At 41.1% G+C, this 23995-nt stretch overlaps 1 protein-coding gene across 1 annotated transcript in view; it reads left to right on the top strand.

Annotated features, from left to right (window-relative positions):
* Window positions 1-23995, top strand: part of PPP4R4 (protein phosphatase 4 regulatory subunit 4) — a 2085322-nt gene that overhangs the window by 331113 nt on the left and 1730214 nt on the right. Inside the window, exon 3 of the mRNA XM_085626471.1 lies at window positions 17368-17470. Within this exon, the coding sequence (XP_085482597.1) occupies window positions 17368-17470 (103 nt within the window). The remainder of the gene's footprint in view (window positions 1-17367; window positions 17471-23995) is intronic.

Raw genomic sequence — 23995 nt, 5'->3', positions numbered from 1 at the left:
TATGAGTGACTGTACAGGTGAGTGAGTGGAGGTGTATGTAGACCTAAGAGTCAATGAGTGGGTATGTAGTTATTGGTATTGGAGTATCTATGGTTTTCAAAATTTTGAGTCGGTGTTTCAAAGGTTATATTAGGGTGTGAGAAGATGCACTAATTTATCACATGGATGACGTCATCAGTGATGTCATTTGAGATGTCATCAGTGATGTCATCAGTGATGTCACTGACCATGTAATGAGTGATGTAATATGTGACGTCATCAGCAGTGCATTGCGGGGGCGCGAGTTATAGTTAGCTGAACTAACTATAACAGGGGAATTCTAGGGTTTTGTACGAGGGAAATGTCCAGCTAACTATAACGCCCCCGAAACCTATGTTTTTTTTAGTGAATTTCTAAGGTTTTTTAAATGCCAATTCCTAACTATAACGCCCCTGAAACCTTTGTTTTTTTCAGTGAATATATATATATATATATATATATATATATATATATATATATATATATATATATATATATATATATATATATATATATATATATATATATATATATATATATATATATAATCAAAAGGAGGCCATGCCCCAGGGGATGGGGTCCCAGGGGCCTAAATTGGACCTCAAGACACAAGTGGACTTCATCCCCCGAGCAGCAGTGCACCAGGAGGAGCGTTTGCGGAGTGGTGTAAAAAGGGCATGTGGCCTCGAATCACTCTCAGCAATCCAGCTCTGTGGGGCTTACTCAAGGTACCTGGTGGGCTAGTTGGCCCCCAGGGACCCTCATGAGAAAAGGGGACTTCATCCCCCAACCAAGAGCTCACCAGGAGGCGCGTTTGCAGAGTTTTGGAGAAAGGGGGTGTTCGTTCTGCACTTCACTTGCCTCTTTCTGTACCCCTCTTGCCTCTTTCTGCACCTCTGTTAGTTCTTTCTGCACTACTCTGGCTTCTTCCTGCACCCATATTACCTTTTTCTGCACCTCTCTTCCCTCTTTCTACACCTCTCTTGCCTCAGTCTGCCCACCTGTTCCCTCTTTCTGCACCCCTTTTGCCTGTTTATGCAGTTCTCTTGCCTCCTTCTGCACCTCACTTGCCTCTTTTTGCACCTTTGTTGGTTCTTTTAGACTGCTCTTGCTTCTTTCTGCGCCTCTCTTGCAAATGTCTGCACCCTTCTTGCCTCTTTCTGTACCCCTTTTACCTGTTTCTGCACCTCTCTTGCCCGTCTGCACCTCTGTTTCCTCTTTCTGTACCTCTTCTGCCTGTTTCTGCAACTCTCTTGTCTGTTTCTGCAGTTCTCTTGCCTCCTTCTGCACCTCTGTTGCTTTTTTCTGCACTTTTGTTGCCTCTTTCTGCACCCCTGTTGCCTCATTCTGCACTTTCCATGCTTCTTTCTGCACCTGTCTTGCTTCTTTCTGCACCCCTGTTGTCTTTCTGCACTCTTCTTCCCTCTTCCTGTACCTTTCTTGCCTGTTTCTGCATCTCACTTGCCTCTTTCTGCACTTTTCTTGCTTCTTTCTACACCTGTTGCTTCTTTCTACACTGCTCTTGCTTTGTTCTGCACCCCTCTTGCCTTTCTGTACCCCGCTTTTCTTTTTCTGTACCCCTCTTGCCTCTTTTTGCACCCCTGTTCCCTCTTTCTGCACATTTACTGCCTGTTTCTGCACCTCTCGCCTCTTTCAGCACCTCTGTTGCTTCTTTCTGCACTTCTCTTCCTTCTTTCTGAACCCCTCATGCCTCTTTCTGTACCTCTCTTGCCTCTTTGTGCACCTCTCCTACCTTTTTCTCTACCCTCTTGCTTCTTTTTGCACCTCTGTTGGTTCTTTCTGCGCTTCTCTAGATTCTCTTGACTACTTCCGCACTTCTCTTGCTTCTTTGTATAGCAAGAGAGGTACAGAAAGATGCAGGAGGGGTGCAGAAAGAAGGAAAAGAAGTGCAGAAAGATGCAAGAGAATTGCTGAAAGACGCAACAGAGCTATAGACAGGTTTGAGGGACGTTAATGTTAGAAATTAGCATTTAAAAAACCATAGAAATTCTCAGGGACATTATAGTTAGTTGGACATTTCACTCGTACAAAGCCAGAGAAATTTGTCCATTCTAGTTAGTTGAGTTAAGTATAACTCGCGCCCCCGGAATGCACTGCTGATGACATCACATATTACATCACTCATGACATGGTCAGTGACATCACCGATGACATCACCAAAACTAATTTCTAACTATAACGCCCCTGAAACATATATATATATATATATATATATATATATATATATATATATATATATATATATATATATATATATATATATATATATATATATATATATATATATATATATATATATATATATATATATATATATATATATATATATATATATATATATATATATACTCAGCCCGCCTCTGAGTTTGGGAGAAGAATGGGCGGTGCATTGAGGTCATTGACTTGATGCCGGGCGGAATGGATTGCCATCTCTGCCCCCGCCTGAACGCATCCTGAGCTTGGGGGCTGCAGTGGTTTTTGGGGACCCGAGGAGGCTCTTGAATTTTAACAAAACAGGAAATTGGTTTTCACCGACACCGCGATCCTGCTTGCCACTGACCACTTGGCAGTACAGACCCCACGCACCACCTACCTCGTCAAAAGTCTATCTTGGGACTTGCAGTTCACTTTAATCCCGTGAACTGTGAATGGGTGAGCGGTTACCTGAAGAGGGCGGAGCGGGTTTCCACCAATTGAAACATGGCAGGACGTTTATAATGCGGTGGGTGGCAGCCTCCTCATTACTTTGGCACTGAAGAAGGCAGGTTGGGCTGAAATGCATATGCCACAGTTTTTATAAAAGTGCTTCCAAGATTCCCCTGCGTGGCCTCTGCTCTTTCGTCAGGAGGAGGTTTTGGTGATATATATATATTTTTTTGTTTTTTTGTTTTTTTAAACCAATGACGCGGCACTCACAGCTTGGATTTCTGCTTGATTTAATCTCAAGTTAGCACTCAAACCAACGCGTTTCAGCCCTCTCATGGCTTTGCTCACTGTTAGTGAGTCCTTCTTTGTTTCTACTATTTAAACCCACATTTGCCTTAATGCAGCATTATGGTAGTATATCATAATTATTCTTACAACATATTTACATTTATACAAGAAGAATTATGCATTTTGTCAGGCTTGTACATTTCCTTTTAGCAACAGATCATATGTACTTTGATTTTATACAAAATCGTTGTCTTTAGCCAATCAATCAAGGTATAGTACCCACTATTGCGAGAAACAGATTGTTTTCATCAGTTGCATTTTTTTTTAGTGTTGTTTAAATATTATTTAAATATTTGGGTATAGTACCCCACTCTGGAAAATTACATTTTGATTATACGCACATTAAGGATTTCATTAATGTCCATTTATCTTGGCCAGTTTTGATGGTTAATTGAGTAACATCATCACAATGTTTCAATATTCAGTACATCAATGTTCTTTTTATCTTGCGTTCATTCAATTGTTCATTCAATCCAAGTGTACAAAAGTTCTTCATTGTTAATTCCTCTAGGGGTTTTAGTTCTCAGCCTAATGATGAAACGTGATTCCATTTGTCGACGTTTATTCATTCTATTGCCCCCACGTTCTTCCTGAGGTATAATGTGAATTCCGTAGTAATTCATGGCTCACCAATCGCCTTTTTGGCAAGACGCCATATGTTTGGCCGTTGCATACGTCATGTCTTTGTTTTTTACCGCTCGAATATGTTCGAGAATTCGTTTTTTTAGCATGCAGAGGGTGCTGCCGATGTATTTCATCCCGCAATTACATTCAATTATATAGATGACATATGTTGATGTACACGAGATTTTCTGATCAATCTTAATTATATTTCCATTTGGTTCAGTGATAGAGCTCTTGGTTTTTCCAGTGTTACAGGCTTTGCAGAGATTACATTTTTTGAACCATTTCTGTTGATTAGTAAGCCAATTCTCCTGTTCTATTTCCTTGAAATGGCATGTTACCAACACATCTTTAAGAGATTTATTTTTCTCTATAGGCAACAGTGTGTTTCTCTCCTAGTGTTTTTCCTATGTCTGGATTACTCGAAATTAAATGCCAATATTTCCTGATTTTATTGACTATCTGGCCACTTTCTTTGCTCTAAGTTGTTACAAATCTCGGTGGACCATAGTCCTCTTGTTGCTTTGTTTTAGGTAATAACGTCCCTGCTGTTGGTTTTCTATCGATTCTTTTCTTCCTCTTTTTCAGAATTCTCTCATTATAGCCTCTTGATCTTAATCTGTTCATTGATTCTTGAATTTTCTCCTCTGCATCATTATCTTTTGAACAGTTGTGCTTCATACGCATAAACTCCCCGTACGGGATGCTTGCTATTAATGATTTTGGGTGGAAACTCGTTCCATGTAAGATACTGTTGGTGGCAGTTTTTTTACGAAACAGAGTAGAGTGAATCTGATTCTCTTCAATATATATTTTCGTATCCAGAAAGTCTATTTCTTTTTTACTTGAAGGACATGTGAATGCTAGGCCAATGTTGTTATTGCTCAATTTTTAGTAGTACTCATCGAAACTCTGTTGTGTTCCGTACCATATTAGAAATAAATCGTCTTTGTAGCGGACCCATAATATTATCCTGTCTAGATCTTCTTGATTTACAGAGTTCCAGGCTATTGTTCCTTCCCATCATCCCATGGTGATGTATGCATAATTTGGTAATGAAGAAATGCCCATGGCAGTACTGCATTGGTGTTTGAAAAGTTGTTTGTTAAAAAGTAAGATGTTATTTGTGAGACACATTTCGATCATCTTTAGGAGCATTCGGGTGTGTTGTAATTCAGTGATGTTCTTTGTTTTAAAAAGTATCCACAGGCTTCTAGTCCCACTTCATTCCTGATGGATGTGTATAGGGATACTCCATCGATAGTAACCAACAGGTATTGTTGATTCCGAGTTATCCCAATAAGAATTCGGAGGAAGTCCCCTGTATCTCTTATATATGAGCTCATGTTTTTTGCTATTGGTGCTAAAAATGTATCCACATATTGTGAAACATTCTCATCTAGTGAATCGCAAGAAGAGACTATTGGTCTTCCCCGTGGGTGTTGTAAAGTCTTATGAATCCTAGGTAGAAAATATATGGTAGGTGTCACTGGAAAGTCTTTTGAAAGAAATTTCAACTCTTCATCACTGAACAAGTTACTGTTGTAACACTGTTGTAGGTATAGATTTAAATCCACTGTCATTTTGTTAATCGGATTACTTTGTATTCTTAGTTGGTAGTGTCATTAAGTTGACGTAGGCTTCATTTATGTAGTCTTCAGTGTCCATTAGGACAATATTTCCCCCTTTATCTGCAGGCTTTATTGTTAATTCCTTGTCCTCTATTAAGGTTCTTATCGCTTCTCTTTCTTTTGTTGTTAAATTCTCCCTCTGATTTGTATTTCTTAATTTTGGCATTTTTTCTAGCTCTTCAATTATAGCATCTGATAATAAATCGAACCAATTGCCTGGAAATAGAGCTGGGCAATATTTGGATTTATTTTTAGGCCCACTGTCCACTCTTTTGTCAGTGTTAACATTAAGATGTTCAAATAATTGTGTTTCCATAACTTCTTCTCCATTTGGGTTGTACATGAGATCAAACATGTTCTGAAGATCCGGAATTTGTTCTATTGTCATTATTGGCACTTCATGTTCATTCTGTTGCACTACCTCATTTTGTCTTGTGGCTTGCTTGTTCGCGTGAACTTTTGCTAGTTCTAATTTTCGCACATATTTATATAGGTCTATTCTGACCTGTGTGTAGTTATGATTTTCTGAACAGAATGACAGTCCTTTGTTCAATAATGATGATTCTTCCATAGTTAGTACATGTTTTGACAGGTTCACAATTACATTTTCTACTTGCGATTTTGTAGTGAATAGTGCCTTTTTTCTTTTGGCTCTTCTTGTTTTTCTTGATTTTGCACATTGCTCCTCTTCCTCGCCCTTGGTTTGATGCTCTTCCGCGACCCCCTCCTCTGGTTAATGTTTTGTCCAGGTTCATGAGTCTTCTAAAAAAGTTACTTTGGCAGCGCTACCTTCAATCTCAAGATTGAAGAAGGTTTCTGTGACAGCTGAAACGCATCTCTCTGTGTTGCCGGGTCGGTGGAGGCCCTATGGAATAAAATGCCTTTGAACACCAAGCATTCTTCGTGTGCATGCTCTCTTCCAAGTTTAGTTTAGTTTAAAGGAGTTTGTAGAGCGCTTGGTAACACCTCCCGGTGTGTCCCCGCGCTATGGAGAGAGAATGCAGCAGTAGAGGAAAAAAAGAAGAAGGAACCAGTTCACACAGCAAAGAGGCAAGTTTTCAGTCTCTTCCTGAATACGATTTCATTATTCTCCAGCCTGATATCTAGAGGCAGGAGGTTCCATTGCTTAGCAGCTAAGGTGCGGAATGATCTGCCACTCATTTTAGCTTTTTTGGGGCAGGTAGTTTTGAGTAGACCCATTCCTTTGGATCTAAGAGATCTGTTAGGTTCGTACACAGACACCAAATCAGACAAATATGCCGGAGCTCTGTGATGAATTATTTTATGGCACCAGAGCATAGCTTTAAAAACAATCCTCTTACTGATCGGTAGCCAGTGGAGGGCTGCTAGAGTGGGACGTGAAGGAGCTCGACGGGGAAGCCTAAGCACCAGGCGAGCTGCCGAGTTTTGTAGAACCTGTAGCTTTTTTATGTTTTTCACTGATGTCCCCATGAGTAGTACATTGCCGTAATCAATACGGGACGTTATTAATGCCTGCGTCATGGTACGCCTGGAGTTAATGGGTAACAGGTCGAGGGTGCGGTTGAGGGTTTTCATCACCCCAAAACACTTGCCAACAGTCTTCTTTACGTGGCTGTCAAAGGACAGTTTATTATCCACCCATACACCTAAGTTCTTCGCCTCTCGTGTAGGCGAGGGCAGAGGACCCAGACAGCTGGGCCACCACTCTGTCGTCCATTTAACCTCATTGCCTCCCATAATGAGGACCTCTGTTTTTGTCCCATTAAGTTTCAGACAGTGTTCATTCATCCACATAGCCAGTTTGGACATACAGGCGTTGAAGTTATCAGCTTCCTTAGAAGGAGCATGGGTCAGCGATATGAGGAGTTGCGTGTCGTCGGCGTAGGAGACAAGCTCCACGCCGAACGACTGCACCACTTCTGCCAGAGGGGCCATGTAGAGATTGAACAGGGTGGGACTCAGGGCGGAGCCCTGAGGAACCCCCTGTTCCAGCATCACCCTGTCAGAGAGGAAAGTTCCTCTTTGGACTTGGAAAGTCCTGTTAATCAAGAAAGACCTCAGCCACCCCAGTGCCTTGTTGGTAACTCCCGCTTTATTTAGACACTGTAGCATGATGGAGTGTGCTACAGTGTCAAAAGCGGCACTGAGATCAAGCATGATGAGGGCCATTGTCTTTCCCTTATCTGCTCCCTCACGTAAGGTTTCAGTGGCCCTCAGGAGAGCTGTCTCCGTAGAGAAGCCAGTTCTAAAACCCGACTGAGATTTATGGAGAACATTATGGGTCTCGAGATGTTCCATGAGTTGACTGTTAGCGATTTTCTCTGCTAACTTGGCCATATAAGGTAGCAGGGATATAGGTCGCAGGTTGTCCATTATGTCCATGCTGATGTTTGATTTTTTCTTAATGGGTAATACTATTGCCTGTTTCCATTCCTCCGGAAGGCAGAAGGTAGTAAAGGAGGTGTGTAATAAGTGCCTAAAATGAGGTTCTAATACAGGGAAGGCTTCAGCTAAAATTTTCGGGGGTGCCGGGTCTCTAGGAGATCCCGATTTGATTTTGTTGCACATTTTGGACAAGATTTCATAAGAAGGAACTACAAAAGAGTTTAAACATGCAGGTGTATTTACAAGTTTGTCATTTTCTATGAAGTCCGTGGCCGAATCTGTCTGGTTAGAGAAACTAGTATAGATTTTATGGATTTTGCCTGCAAAATACTGTGCAATATTATTGCACGCTTCCACAGAATCATTGTGAGCGAGGGAGGTCACGTCCACTATGGATATCTCTTTGTATATCAGAAACAGTTCCTTGGAGGAATTGCCTGCTTCCATAATACGGGTATGATAATGCTCTGCTTTGGCCAGACGAACTGATTTATAATATGCTCTCTGTGCTGTTTTATATTGTATTTTAATATCTGCACAGAGATTCTGGCGCCAAGCTCTCTCAAGTTTCTTACAGGCCGTTTTCATGGCCTGCAATTCTTGGCTAAACCAAGGAGCAGTTTTCTTAAGCCTCCTGGCATTGGACAGGGTGCGACTTGGGGCTGTGATGTCCAGGGCCTTGGTGACGATATTGTTTAAATTGTCATTAGCTGCCTCACAGTCGACCCCTTTGGGAGGGCCTTCATCATGAACAATTTGCTTAAATGAATCAAGAGAGAAGGTCTTCCATTTTCTTCGTTTGTATCGCAGGGATTGATGACGAACAATCTCCGTTCTGTCAAGCTGGATTGTGATGGGAATAATATAATGGTCCGACCAAGGTATGGGTATAGGATCAGAAGTATGCACTCCCTGCCAGTTTCCAAAAACGGGGTCTAGTAAGTGTCCTCGTTGATGAGAAGGTTCTTTATTTTTTAGATCAAGCTGAACAGATTGCAATTCCAATCGGATATCATCAGCGTTTTTATCTAAATGATCTTCGAAATGAACATTGAGATCCCCTAGCACTAACAGTCTGGATTTCCTCAGTGCTAGATGAGTAATCGCTTCCATTAGGGTCGATGTGAACTCATATAGTGTACCTGGTGGTCGGTATATCAGAATACCAGAGATCGAATGATTGGGGCTAGTGTTTATTGTGAAGGTGCCAGCTTCACTGTGATCAACCTGAGTGTGTACTAGGGAACAGACTAGAGGAGCTTTTGTGGCTATGGCGATGCCGCCTCCTCTGCCGTCTTTCCTGTCCAGTCTAGATAGGGAATAGCCGTTGGGCATGGCCTGGATAATATCCGGGTCCGAATGATCATCTAGCCAGGTTTCAGTTAGGAATAGGATATTAAGATTTTGGTCCTCTAGTAAGTGGTAGATTTCTAGAGCATGCTTCCGTAGGGATCTACAATTCAATAGTGCAGCTTTGATGATAGGGCCTGAGTTAGTGTCTGGGATTAGAGGGAGAGGTTCAAAGCGGCACCTCGTGCATTTTATAATTGACTGGGCAGGCATGGCGTGTTTGCAGTCGACAGGTGTGTCGGGTTGTAGAGCAAGTAGTGCGTGTCGGCCATACCTTATGGTGTTTAGAGCTGAACTGCCAGGGTTTGTGGCCCCGCACCCCGTCCGGCCGCGGACGGGCGCAGACGGGCTGGACTTTGGCTCGACTTCGGCGCGCTTCCGGCGCGCCCGCTGCGCCAGCCCGCTGCGCCGTCTGGGTGGTCGACACATGATATAGGGAGGAGGAGGGTGGGAGGCCGGCCCAACTTGAGCGCTGACCTCGCCTTCCTCACTCAAGATGGCGCCCACCGCCGAGTGAAGTATGAAACAAAATCGGGTTGAGGCTCGATTAAAGGAAAGTAAAGGTGTGTAGGGTGTCAGAGTGCCTGTTTATTCAATTCCCCTTGCTATAACAGCCCCCAGAATACAGAAACGGCGATTTTTAAAACGAATAAAATCGTTCCAAAATGTATTTATAAAATCCTAAAATCAGTATGCATAAGTTCGTGCTTCCTCCTGTCTCCTCAGCTGCTCGCAGCCCCAGCAGTACCCTCGCTAGGGAGAGCTTCTGTAAGGCCAAGTGAAGTAGGGTTGGTTTTGATAGTTTTCAGTGTTGGCGGTTGGCACTGTACACATACCACCAGTCGTTATTTTTTGGGGGCTTCTCATCGACCGCTGTTTGGACGAGTAGGAGCATGGTGTATGTATGTATATGTGTACATACATATATTCACTTAAAAAACCATAGGTTTCACACATGTTATAGTTAGCTGGACATTTCACTCGTAAAAAACCAATGAAATTCCCCCGTTATAGTTAGTGCAGGCAACTATAACTCACGCGACCTCAATCCTCTGCTGATGACGTCAGATATTACATCACTGATGACATATGTGTCTTTCTGAAAAATAAATATTTGTAATATATGTATAGCTAAAGATTAATGGAAGAAGACATGGGTAAATAAGTGTCTAAATACAGTGATGTAATATCTGACGTCATCAGCAGAGGATTGCGGTCGCGTGAGTCATAGTTGCCTGCCCTAACTATAACGGGGGAATTTCATTGTTTTTTTACGAGTGAAATGTCCAGCTAACTATAACATGTGTGAAACCTATGGTTTTTTAAGTGAATTTGCAAGGTTTTTTAAATGCTAATTCGTAACTATAACGTGTGTGAAACCTATGGTTTTTTCAGTGAATTTCAAAGGTTTTTTAAATGCTAATTTATGTATGTATTTTCTATTTTTTTATGGGATTTTTAGCGTGCGCGCACGGTGCGCGAACCTCGCTTAATTTTCCGTTAAAAATTTAAAAAAAAAATTTTACGTGTTTTTTCAGCGTGCGCGCACAGTGCGCGCACTCCGCGATTTTTCAAAAAAAAAATAAAATCTTTTTTTTGCCCTTGGGGGTCCTTCTGGGACCCCCTAACAAAGGCTAGGGGGTCAGGAACTGTCCACCCTGCCCCCTTTTCACGTTCTCCACCTTTGTTTTTCACCCCCTCAGACTGCGAGAGACAAAATGGCGGCCGACACTTCCTGGTTTCGACCGATTCGAATGTTTACCGACATCTAACAACCAATCAGAATTGCGCTCGCGCACGGCAGGGTGCGCGCACCGTGCGCGCACGGTGCGCGCGTATAGATATTTATATGCTTTTAAATGCTATTTTCTCAGGAAATACTGAACAGATTTACACGAGACCTTCAAAAGGCACTTCCTTGACCTTATGGCTACCTCTCTGCCAAATTTCACGTAATTCTGTTCAGTCGTTCGGGCTGTACCTTCGACTAAAGGTCCTATGGAAAAATGCATGGGGAAACGCGTTTTGGGACCCCCCCTTTTTCTCGGCCCCCGCTTGACGAATCACCCCGAGACTTTCAGGGTAGGAGCTGAATGGAGCGCCCCATTTGTTTTGGAAATTTCGCGAGAATTCGTCAACCGGCGCCAAAGTTATTCAAAATAGAATTTTGAGATTTCCTATGGAAACTAGGTTGTAACTATAACTATCTACTGGCGACCGCCAGTAGATAATGTGTGTATATATATATATATATATATATATATATGTATATGTATATGTATATATATGTGTATTATCTACTGGCGGTCGCCAGTAGATAGTTATAGTTACAACCTAGTTTCCATAGGAAATCTCAAAATTCTATTTTGAATAACTTTGGCGCCGGTTGACGAATCCTCGTGAAATTTTCAAAACTAATGGGGCGCTCCATTCAGCTCCTACCCTGAAAGTCTCGGGGTGATTCGTCAAGCGGGGGCCGAGAAAAAAGGGGGGTCCCAAAACGCGTTTTCCCCATGCATTTTTCCATAGGACCTTTAGACACAGCTACAGCCAGAACGGCTGAACAGAATTACTTGAAATTTGGCAAAGAGGTAGTCCTCAGGTCAGGCATGTGCCTTTTGCATATATGGTGTAAATCCGTTCAGTAGTTCCTGAGAAAATCAAAAGTAAAATCATATACATATCTGAGCGGAGCCTAACCACACATCTCATTGTGAGATCTGATTGGCTGTCAGCACTTCATCCAAGAAGTGTTGGCAGCCATCTTGGGACCAATATACATGATAGCACCTCATTAAAAAGCATTGCAGTTAATAGAAGGTTTTAAGACTTTAGTTACATTATAAATCATTTGTTGATGGTACCATACTCATTTTAGGAATTGTAGTATGTTCTAAGGTGATTTTACCATGTGAAAAAGCCTTCTGCTGGGATATCATGAATCATGTTTGAGAGAAAACTATTTTCACATGCTTTTCCCACAGAGGTTTGGAAGGTGATCTATAAGCTAAACTGAGAGCATATTTTCTGTAAATTCACATTATCTTTCTCAGTCATGTGAGAATGAAGTCTGACATTCTCAGTAAAACATGTACATCCAACAAGGGCAGAGACTGTCAGTTGATTCCTTTGTGTTCTACTGCAGCTTCCCAGAGTGTTCCAAAGAACAACTAGAGCGCTAACAGTCTTACTTATGACAAAGGTATGGCACACCTGAAGCCATCTTGATTGGAATAAAGTGGTAACATTTAAAACATTTAATTTAAAAAGGAACAAAATGAGAGGGTTCATTTTGCCATAGAATGTATGATTAGTGCCGCAGAAAGAAAAATTAGGGCACATTTTGAGTGACTTCTCAAATCCTCTTCTATTTCATTAAAGAATTCTGACATGCAGACTGAAACATGCACTTTCAATACCAGCAGCAGACTTCCCTGGTGAGCAGTAGCTTTACTACAGTGATCTAATGAGCAACTAGAGTGCTAACATTCTGAATTTATGGAAAATGTGTGACACATCTGAATGCCTTCTTCATTGAATCAAAGTAAAAAAAACTGACAGTATGCCTACTGAGGAGACTGCAGTAAATGAGGAAATTAGGAAACTTCTTAACAAGTCTCCCAAGATGGCCACCAGAGACAAAAGAGCCCAAATGTAGCAAAAATATCACCGAGATGTAGCCCAAGTATAGCCCAATGACAGAAATCCCAGAGTGCTTTAAAGAACAACTAGAGCGCTAGCCGTCTTACTTATGACAAAGGTATGGCACACCTGCAGCCATCTTGATTGGAATAAAGTGGTAACATTTAAAACATTTAATTTGCAAAGGAACACATGAGGGGGTTCATTTTGCCATAGAAATTATGACTAGTGCTGCAGAAAGAAAATTAGGGCACATTTTGACTTCTCAAATCCTCTTCTATTTCATTAAAAAGTTCTGACATGCAGACTGAAACATGCACTTTGAATATCAGCAGCAGACTTCCCTGGTGAGCAGTAGCTTTACTACAGTGATCTAATGAGGAACTAGAGTGCTACCATTCAGAATTTATGGCAAATGTGTCACATCTGAATGCCTTCTTGATGGAACCAAAGTAAACAAGCATTGAAAATGCAATAGGTCTCGCCCTCGTTTAAGTTAAAGCAATTCTGTTTGTAATTAGGTGGCTTTTTAGCTTTGCTTTTATTAGTGTTTTTCAAAATTTCATGTAAATAACATGCATATCTGTATATGTATGCATGCATTTATATTTGTATTTATGTAGATATGCAGATTATATATATGTTTATATATGTATGTATATACATATATATACACATACATATATATAAATGCATATATGTGCATATGTGTGCGTGTAGAGAGAGGTAGAGAGGTAGAGACGTAGAGGTAGAGAGGTAGAGGTAGAGAGGTAGAGGTAGAGAGGTAGAGGTAGAGAGGTAGAGGTAGAGAGGTAGAGGTAGAGAGGTAGAGAGTAGTAGAGAGCGAGGTAGAGAAAGGTAGAGAGGTAGAGAGTAGAGGATGAGTAATAGAGAGTAGAGAGTAGAGAGAGAGTAGTAGAGAGAGTAGTAGAGAGTAGTAGAGAGAGTAGCAGAGAGTGAGTAGGAGAGTAGTAGTGAGTAGTAGAGAGTGAGTAGTAGAGAGTAGTAGTGAGTGAGAAGTAGAGAGTAGTAGAGAGTAGTAGAGAGTGAGTAGTAGAGGGTGTAGTAGAGAGTAGTAGAGAGTGAGTAGTAGAGGGAGTAGTAGAGAGTGTATATTAGAGAGTGAGTAGTAGAGAGTGAGTAGTGGAGACTGAGTAGCAGAGAGAGAGTAGTAGAGAATGAGTAGTAGAGTGAGTAGTAGAGAGTAGTAGAGAGTGAGTAGTAGAGAGTAGTAGAGAGTGAGTAGTAGAGAGTAGTAGAGAGTAGTAGAGAGTGAGTAGTAGAGAGTGAGTAGTAGAGAGTGAGTAGTAGAGAGAGAGTAGTAGAGAGAGTGAGTAGTAGAGAGAGTAGTAGAGAGTAGTACAGAGTGAGTAGTAGAGAGTGATTAGTAGAGAGTAGTGGAGAAGTAGAGAGTGAGTAGTAGAGAGTAGTAGAGAGTGAATAGTAGAGTGAGTAGTAGGGAGTAGTATGGAGTAGTAGAGAGTGAGTAGTAGAGTGAGTAGTAGAGTGAGTCGTAGAGAGCAAGTAGTAGAGAGTGTGTAGTAGAGAGAGAGTAGTAGAGAGTAGTAGAGGGTGAGTAGTAGAGGGTGAGTAGTAGAGAGAGAGTAGTAGAGAGAGAGTAGTAGAGAGTGAGTAGTAGAGAGTGAGTAGTAGAGAGTGAGTAGTAGAGAGTAGTAGAAAGTGAGTAGCAGAGAGTAGTAGAGAGTAGTAGAGAGTAGTAGAGAGTAGTAGAGAGTAGTAGAGTGAGTAGTAGAGAGTGAGAGTAGTAGAGAGTGAGAGTAGTAGAGAGTGAGTGGTAGAGAGTAGTAGAGTGAGTAGTAGAGAGAGTAGTAGAGAGAGTAGTAGAGAGTAGTAGAGAGTAGTAGAGAGTGAGTAGTAGAGAGTGAGTAGTAGAGAGAGTAGTAGAGAGGGAGTAGTAGAGAGAGAGAGTAGTAGAGAGAGAGTAGTAGAGAGAGAGTAGTAGAGAGTAGTAGAGAGTGAGTAGTAGAGTAGTAGAGAGTGAGTGGTAGAGAGTAGTAGAGAGTAGTAGAGAGTGAGTAGTAGAGAGTAGTAAAGTAGTAGAGAGTAGTAGAAAGTGAGTAGTAGAGAGTGAGTAGTAGAAAGTAGTAGCAAGTGAGTAGTAGAGTGAGTAGTTTAGTTTAAAAGGAACACAATGAGGAGGTTCATTTTGCCATAGAAATTATGATTAGTGTGGAAAAACGAAAAATTAGGGCACATTTTGAGTGACTCATCAAATCCTCTTCTATTTCATTAAAAAATTCTGACATGCAGACTGAAACATGCACTTTCAATACTAGCAGCAGACTTCCCTGGTGAGCAGTAGCTTTACTACAGTGATCTAATGAGCAACTAGAGTGCTACCATTCAGAATTTATGGAAAATATGGGACACATCTGAATGCCTTCTTGATGGAATCAAAGTAAACAAGCATTGAGAATGCAATAGGTCTCGCCCTCGTTTAAGTTAAAGCAATTATGTTTGTATTTAGGTGGCTTTTTAGCTTTGCTTGTATTAGAGTGTTTCAAACTTTCATGTACATACCATGCATATGTATGCATATATGTATATGTTTGCATGAATTTATATTTATATAGATATGCAGATTATATTTATATGTTTATATATTCACTGAAAAAACCATAGGTTTCACACACGTTATAGTTACGAATTAGCATTTAAAAAAACCTTGCAAATTCACTTAAAAACCATAGGTTTCACACATGTTATAGTTAGCTGGACATTTCCCTCGTAAAAAACCAATGAAATTCCCCTGTTATAGTTAGTGCAGGCAACTATAACTGACGCGACCGCAATCCTCTGCTGATGACGTCAGATATCAGTTACTTCCTGTCTTTCGGCAATGGCACATGTTCCAGATCCTGCAGCAATACATCATTCACAAATAGATGGCTTAAATCAGCATAAACCTATGGTTGTTAGGAGGGGCTTGTGTTCGACCTCATGGTCACGTTCTTTTAATCCAGCCCTGCCCCTCCTGACACTGCCCCCACTGACCCCACCCCCAACTGTGCGGCCCTCGGCCATAAACCACACTGTAAATTTGGCCCCAGAGAGAAAGTTTGTGAGTATCCATGCTATACAAGAACTAGGTGAGGATTGCGGTCGCGTGAGTTATAGTTGCCTGCACTAACTATAACGGGGGAATTTCATTGGTTTTTTACGAGGGAAATGTCCAGCTAACTATAAAATGTGTGAAACCTATGGTTTTTTAAGTGAATATATATATGTATATATATCTCCTACTGGCGGTCGCCAGTAATTATAGTTAGGACCACGTATCCATAGGAAAAGCATTTCTTGATTTGCTAATAACTTTGGCGTCGTTTGACGAATCTTTACGAAATTTTCCCCAAAAATTATTTTTTCAGAGCAGCTCCTACACCAAATTTGGCAGGGAGAAAGGTCTTGGTACAGAAAGCACGCTTTTGAGTAATATAAAAATTTACAGATATCGATATTTGAGAATTCTGACATCTGATTGGCTGAGGCGTTACGAGCACGAGCTTGCGGCTCATTGGCTATGAACGGTTGAAGCTAGGAAGTGTTGGCAGCCATTTTGCCATGTCATGAGTGATCTAATATATGACGTCATCAGCAGTGCATTGCGGGGGCGCAAGTTATACTTAGCTCAAGTAACTATAATGGGCGAATTTATCTGGTTTTATATGAGTGAAATGCGCAACTAACTATAACATCCCTGAAACCTATGGTTGTTAGGAGGGGCTTGTGTTCGACCTCATGGTCACGTTCTTTTAATCCAGCCCTGCCCCTCCTGACACTGCCCCCACTGACCCCACCCCCAACTGTGCGGCCCTCGGCCATAAACCACACTGTAAATTTGGCCCCAGAGAGAAAGTTTGTGAGTATCCATGCTATACAAGAACTAGGTGACATGACATTACTGTAATATATCCAGTAACTCATCATACTTATAAAGGCACTTTTAGAGTTTGTATAAGATGTATAGTAAGGAATGTATATGAGGCACAAAAACCCTGTGTTCTTTGGTCTCACAGTTACAATTGGATCAGCTTAGACCACTGAAGAGTTAAACAGCTGCAGTAAATGCTGCTTAAGTGATAAACCTATACATTTAATACATATGAAACTGGGTCGGTCGATAAGACCAGATGATTAGGTCTTTACAGCATATAATAAAACAATTACATAAAATAATGTAGCACTGTTATTCTACTTTTTATTTTTCTCAGGAATGGTGTTCAAAATGCGCTCTTCTCCCTTTTTGCAAATATTGCATTTTTTATATGAAAATCATATGTGTTCATTATTAGCTTTTGCAATTCTTGTAACCCCTGAGTTAAACGAAGGTGATATGAAACGTAAAGTAATCCTACATAGTCCCTAATATAAGAATGAGAGTGTTGATATTACGTCCCCGGAGAACATCCTGAATTTCTCACTAACCTAAAGACTATTATACATTCTTGTGTATGTTCAATCTAGGGGTATTAAGTGTTAAATATGGTATTATAGCTGCATCATACGATGATAGTAGATTATCTTTCAGCGCTTGTGACAACATCATCTAATATCTAGTTTAGCCATAGAGTGCAGCAAAATGCTATGCGAACTGAAATACATCCAAACCTATATCAGAAAATGCAGAAGATTTTGAACTTTGGTCATTGTTTCAGGTCCCTTTTATCTACTGAAAAAACGTTATAAATTTATTTTGTAGTTCTGGTGAAGATATTCAAGAAACAAGTGTGGTTGCAAATCTTCCAGTCCTGATACGACAGAATCCGGCAGAGACACTTCGGAGAGTAGTGCCAAAAATCAAGGTAGGTTGTTTATAATTAAATATTTGAATTCACTAGGTAAATGTCACACTCAAAAAATGGTAACTGAATAAAATGTGAGTTAGGGTATTCAAATGAAAGCAGATAGAACCCGCACAGAAAAGCAGAACCAAGACAGCTACCTCACTTCAAAACAGGATATCCAAACAATACACACAATGAGACACAGATGAACTGTGCACCAAGCAGAATAGTACGCCACACCAAAAAAACAAGTGGCTAGACATAGGTGCAAAGTCTGACTACTTCACATATGTATGCCTCGACACAGGCAAAAAAAAGTTGAGGGCAAATACACCAGAAACAGTAGCAACCGACTTCCACACACTAGCTGAGCCAGCCAAGCAAGGGTCTACTCTAGAGGCCGAACAACGGTCCCTCACCTGTACGTTTTAAGATGGCATCAGAGATGCTTGGGAGCTGGGTCAAGAGGCTAAGTAAATGGGAAATGACAGTATACTTGTACAAGAAAGAGTCACAGTTCAAAACGGAGTGTACTGAGAGACAAACTCACAGGACAGAAAATGCAAGTGATATCTCAAACTCCCTGTAGATCGGACCCCAGCGATGAACATTGGGCAAAAACCAAACAAATGCAACATATTGTGATTAATGGACACAAATCAGCATCTCAAAATCAGCCTGATAAATATCAACTCAGCACTGAAACGTGCACCTGAAACCTTATAGGCCATATGCCTTTTTGAAGAATGATCAGGAGATGCTTAATCATGACTGTGGACGGGTTACTTCCTGAGGGTTATAAAATAATAAAGAAATTCAGGGAAATGGTGAAGAAGGGATTGGCTTGCTTTAATAGACATTGAGCAACTTTCTTTCACCAACACTGAAACAGCATCATAGAAATCCTTATATTGGGCTGTTAAAAGATGTAAACTGTGGAGGCCCATTATACATAACCGAAAATAACATATTCATGTGTAACAAGATCAAAGTAGACAGCCAAACAGTGCACCCAAACTTTGAATATAATCAGTGTTCAGTTACTTCCTGTCTTTCGGCAATGGCACATGTTCCAGATCCTGCAGCAATACATCATTCACAAATAGATGGCTTAAATCAGCAGATTAAAAAAAACAACTATTCTGCAAGGTCTATTCCACTATCTAAAGAAGAACCATAGGCACAAAAGACAATGTGAATGAAGTGTGTAGAGGAGCTGTTCTGTCTCTGGGCATCTCCATTGAAATTATAAGCACTGACTAGTCCCACCCATGTGTGGGGATCCTGGAGCAGTATTCATAATAAGTCTTCTTAAGCGTTGATGTTCACTTTTCTTCAGGAAGGCCTGTAGAAACACTTTAAACATGAATATTGTGCAACCTATAAAAAAGGCTATCAGACTGCATTTAAAAAAGGGTACTGAATACATTTGTATATATGAATTTAAAGCCAAATAATTGGTAGCATGTTATTTAATTACTTAAATCTCTTTCACAAACACTTTTTAAAAGGAGAAGGATGAAGGAAAAAGGACAGTGTAGCTCTATAGGCTGCCATTATGTGGATGTGAGAACAGTGTCTGTGCCTTTAAGGGCCCAGAGACAACCAGTATCACATCATACCCAGCAGGTGGCAGTTGCTTCAGTTCTTTTTCCAGCTCCTAGTGACAGAAACTGGGAGCACTGAGCTCTGCCTTTTTGGCTTTTTTTCATCACAAATCTCACTAGGACATTTTTGACAACTGTTTCACCCACGGATTTCTCTGTCCCAGTGTTTTTCTCTGACAGAATTCTTTTTCCATTGGTTAAATAAAGTGCCATCTTTATTAGACAAGTATCCTGCCTATGAAAGAAAGAAGGCCAAGTGAGACCCTCGTGATGTCTGCCTTCCTAAGAGCCATTTACTGACAGATGTCCACACTGCAAGAAGTTTTCCAGGTGCACTCTGAGGGAAAGGGAGAAAATTCGCCACCATGGCACAAATGAGTGACGCAGGCACAATCAGGAGGTGGGACATCTAGAGTGTGAGGAGAGGGTCAGTCCTCTACCAGGGCTCTCCACCTTCCTCTAAGGACTCCCGGCATGGGAGATTTAAAAAGAGAAGCCCACTTCCAAAGCAACATTGTTCCAGGTCAGACAATGTACGATACCTACATTTTCATAGTCTGGGACTGAATCGACATCGAAGAGGAAATAATGGTTGACACATAGAAGATGGATGTTGAAGGAGACTACGACGTCGAGGTGCAAAAGAATTTTGACTTCAGGGACTGTGTCAACTTCAATACATAGGAGAAAAACGGCTTCAATGTATCTGTTGACGTCGAGACCATCCAGACATAAAGATAAGGTAAAATACATTTAGGCCAAGACGTCTACCATCATCTCTGACTCTACTCCAGGGTATATTCTCCTTCATCGCCTGTATTACTGTCAGATTCTCCTACTATTTTTCTCCATCTCTGCCTCCTCCAACACCTCCTCCACCTCCTCTTCCACCTTCTCCAGCGACTCTTCCAACTCCAGACCCAACATCTCTTCCACAACCTTTAGAAGCTTCTGCTTTGTCCACAAAGATCGTGGTCCAGATCTTCCCATCATTTGCACCATGGCAGGCACAGCCACAGGTCTTGGCATTCCTCATCACGGCCATCCTCCAGATGCACACATCACCTTTATGCATCCAAGTTCAGGTCAAGAACACAGTCAAGATATCGTTTGGCTTATTATGCTTCAACTTCTTCTCCCATCGCTGGCAGATATACACCAACATTGTCTGATTCTCCCTAACCAAGGGTCTTTCCAGTGGATGATATAAACACCTTTGAGGAAGTCCTAGTGAGATGCGCTTCAAATTGAACATCCCGATGCCAGCTCCTACACCATCTACATTCTAAATTATTTAGACACTTCACCACCGATCAGTGTCCAGACATCTCCTGCCATTGGTTCTGGGCCTATTAGAATCAGCCATGCATCTGTTCCTCACACCGGTCTCTGCCAAATCTGCTCCTTTGAGGCTACAAACAAAGTATAGATCTCAAGAGCAGTACCCACTGTTTCTTGGCTCTGGTCCTCCCCCTGATTCTGTGGTCATGTGGCAAAGAAACAACATTCCACTACTCCTTCATCTACGGTACCACCAGACAAAGAGAGTAAAAAGTTGGATTCAGTTGGGCGCAAGGTTTTTGGTACAGCTGCCACCACCATGAAGTCTACAATGACATCGACCGACCTGGGTAGACACTACAGAGCCTTATGGGAGTCTTTACAAAAACTTGCAGAAGACCTCCCTAGAGATAAATGAGAAGACTTCCACAAGGGGGTCAATAAGTACATAATGATTTCCAACCAAATAATTAGTGCTGCGGCTGATTTGTCATTCTTAGCATCCCACAAATACTGTCATGATGTGGCCTTGAGAAGGCACTCTTGGCTTCGCATTACAGCCCTTAAACACTTTGAATTCGCAGGAACTTTTGCGGTTGGACCTACATCAAGGCAATCATGAGGACTCTCCAGATAAGAAACATGTGGACGGGTGGGACTGTTCGGTCAACCTACCCTGGGGATTATTCATGCCCCGTTACACTTTGAGGTTGATTTGCTATAATATTTGGATTACTAGGAATTTAGAAGGAAACAGATTGACAGCCTTTCCTATATAAAGATTGTGCAAAGAGCCCTGACGAAGTTTCATTGGAACGAAACGCGTTGGCTGTGCCTTGTTTTAAAGATTGAAAAAGAATAAAAGATTTGTCTTCACAAGATTGGAAGCTTCTTGAATTGTGTTACATGGTGCACCGTCCTTGCCCCTAAACAGTTTGGTATCTGTTTCTACAGTGGAGCATAGGTGTGGCTTGCTCCGGACGTGTTGTGCACAAACCAAGGACTCCCAAATTGACTTTGAAACTGAGGTGCCTAACCATGGTCAGCCACACTGTTCTTTTCCAATGAGCCTTTAAACACGAATCTCAACAACGGATTCTTAATCTTCCATTCTCAGAATTAACCTTATTTAGCAGCCTTACAGATTGTAAAATGACATGGATGAAGTCTGAAATGGAGAGTCTGAAGGCAGTAAAGACACACCCACAAGCCCTAAAACAGCGTTTTTACCCACAGAAAATTCAAACCCCTCAGTGGTACTAATGTCGCCAACAAAACCAACCACAAAGACCTTACCTAGAGCAACAATACTGCCAGCCCAGAGGAAGAGCTAGCCAATGGCCTGTTCAGGGGGGAAACCTGCAGCAGGTTCTAAACAATGAATCTCTACTTTACCCTTGTCTGTTACCCACTCTGGTAGGGAGAAGTAACTCTCATTTCCTGAAAGAGTGGCACTCCATCATGAACAACGCCAGGGTTTTAAATATTGTATGGAATGGGTACTTGTTCAGGTTTATCAGTCCTCCACCAAATATCCCACCAAAATCATCCAATCAACATCTGCAGGTGTTGCGCTCAGAAGCATGTGGTGGAGACTGTTCCTCCCAAGCCATGAGGCATGGGGATTTATTCCTGTTATTTTCTGGTGAAAAAGAAAGGTACCAGATATGAGTTCAGACCCATTTGCAATATGAAACTAGCCAACAAAGGGATTCAAGGAGAAAAGTCTTGAATACTTGCACTACATCAGATCTGTTCCCAGATAGACCAGCAAGAGCTCCAAGATGTATACTTTTATGTCTGAATAGCCAAGAAACACCGCGTCATTACATACTCTGCAGTGATTACGGAATACTGAGAGTAATCACTGCAGGGTATGTAAGGGCGCCGAGGGGTATACACTGCAGTACATTTGATATTTGGAATCGCTATTTCTTAGTGCAAAATGCATCCTCACATCCATTTTTGGACACAAAGGAGTGTTTTGTGCTAACAAAATAGCTCGAAATGCCCACTCTCCCTCTTGCAGAATTCCGCAGTATCTCCTAGAATTATAATGGATTTTTGCGGAATCAAATTCCACCAGTTTTGCCCAACCCTATCGTATACACTGGATACACTTTATAGATCTTCACAATTTAAAATGCTCAGTGGTACATTTAATAGGTTCCTGACCTATTAGACATAATTGGTGATATAATTAAATATACTACGTCTTATCGGAAGGTGTTTGTAATTGAGAAAAACTATGTATTGGACTTAGAAGATATTATGAGTTGTTGTCTATATCTTGAATCTCATGAAATCATGCTATTGGAATAATAGTGTTTATTTATTGTCACTAGTAACAGGATTTCAATCTGAAATAGCGAATATGAAGTATTTACATAATCCACAGGTATGACAAAGCAACTATTGGTTATGTCTATGCATAAAAGCACTTTTAGTTTGGGGCACAGAGCATATACGTACTTGATATACCATTTACAAATATTTTGATGGAAGCATCCTGCGTCACTGTGCACAATCGCTGGATGGTTGACTTAAACGGCTTTTTATAGAGCAGAAGATTAAAGGACATATAGGCTCATAAAATGCCTAACCAGACAATATTGTTTTATATTGCTAATGAGAGGTCCTGGTTACAGTTTGAAGCACAAGGCTGAAGGATGCTTTAATAGCCTGTGCAGGGTCTGGCCACATTCTTGTAAGTGAGTCCCACAATATTCTTCAATGAGTGTTACCTGAGAGATGGAATACGTCTATATAGGCAAACCTGATCTGGGTTCATATGTCTATATATTCTCAAAAACTACTCCTTTAATCTTACTACTAACAGTCTTCTAACCAAAACAATAGTAAAACCCAAGTTTACCATCCAGGTATGTGCCCATGAAACATTTACTTAACTGGGCATTACCAACCTAGCAAACTGCACCACTCATTATATTTCTGACCTTGTTCTTAATCATGTACGCATGACAGTCCATAGTTACCAAAGTATGGGATGTTGTTGCTATTTTAAACATCTAAATAAAATAGTAAATAACAACTATAGGTGTACAACATGCACTTGAAACTTGCACTGTGTGGATTACTATTAGAAAATTAGCTTTTTAATGTTTGGCTTTTAGTGCTGGAAAGTTGGAATGTAAAGCTTTATAATGATCTTTGTTTGGTAGTTGGTACCATGCTATAGTTCTCAAAGATTAATTCCCACCTGCAGGCTTTAAATGTTAGTATGTATTGTGGCAGGCTGTATCAGGCAGGCCATAATACGGGCCACATGAGCCACTTCCTCAGGCAGTCTCCATTCTGAGACCATCTAGGGGATTTTTTCTATTTTTCCCATGCAAAGCACCTGCATTTTGGTTACTAGAGAACTACAAGATTTTTCTGGCCTGGCATCATCTTTAGTCAGTTTAATGTTCAGGGACAAATTCTGACTGAAACTTGAAAGAAATGAGATGACAGACATACCCCCTCACACAGGAAGTGGAAGAATATTAATAGGAAGTGGAAGAATATTAATTGAGAACCACTTGTGTAAATGCTTTTGTCCACTGAAAATCCAACCAATATATAACATATGTCCTGACAGGGTTAGTATCTGAGACTGATTGGATGATTTTGGACAATCCATTTTGGGGGTAGA

This window comes from Triturus cristatus, chromosome 9 (genome assembly GCF_964204655.1).
Source record: "Triturus cristatus chromosome 9, aTriCri1.1, whole genome shotgun sequence".
NCBI classification, from domain to species: domain Eukaryota; kingdom Metazoa; phylum Chordata; class Amphibia; order Caudata; family Salamandridae; genus Triturus; species Triturus cristatus.
The sequence above is the reverse complement of the archived record's forward strand: the minus strand, read 5'-3'. Positions and strand labels throughout refer to the sequence as shown.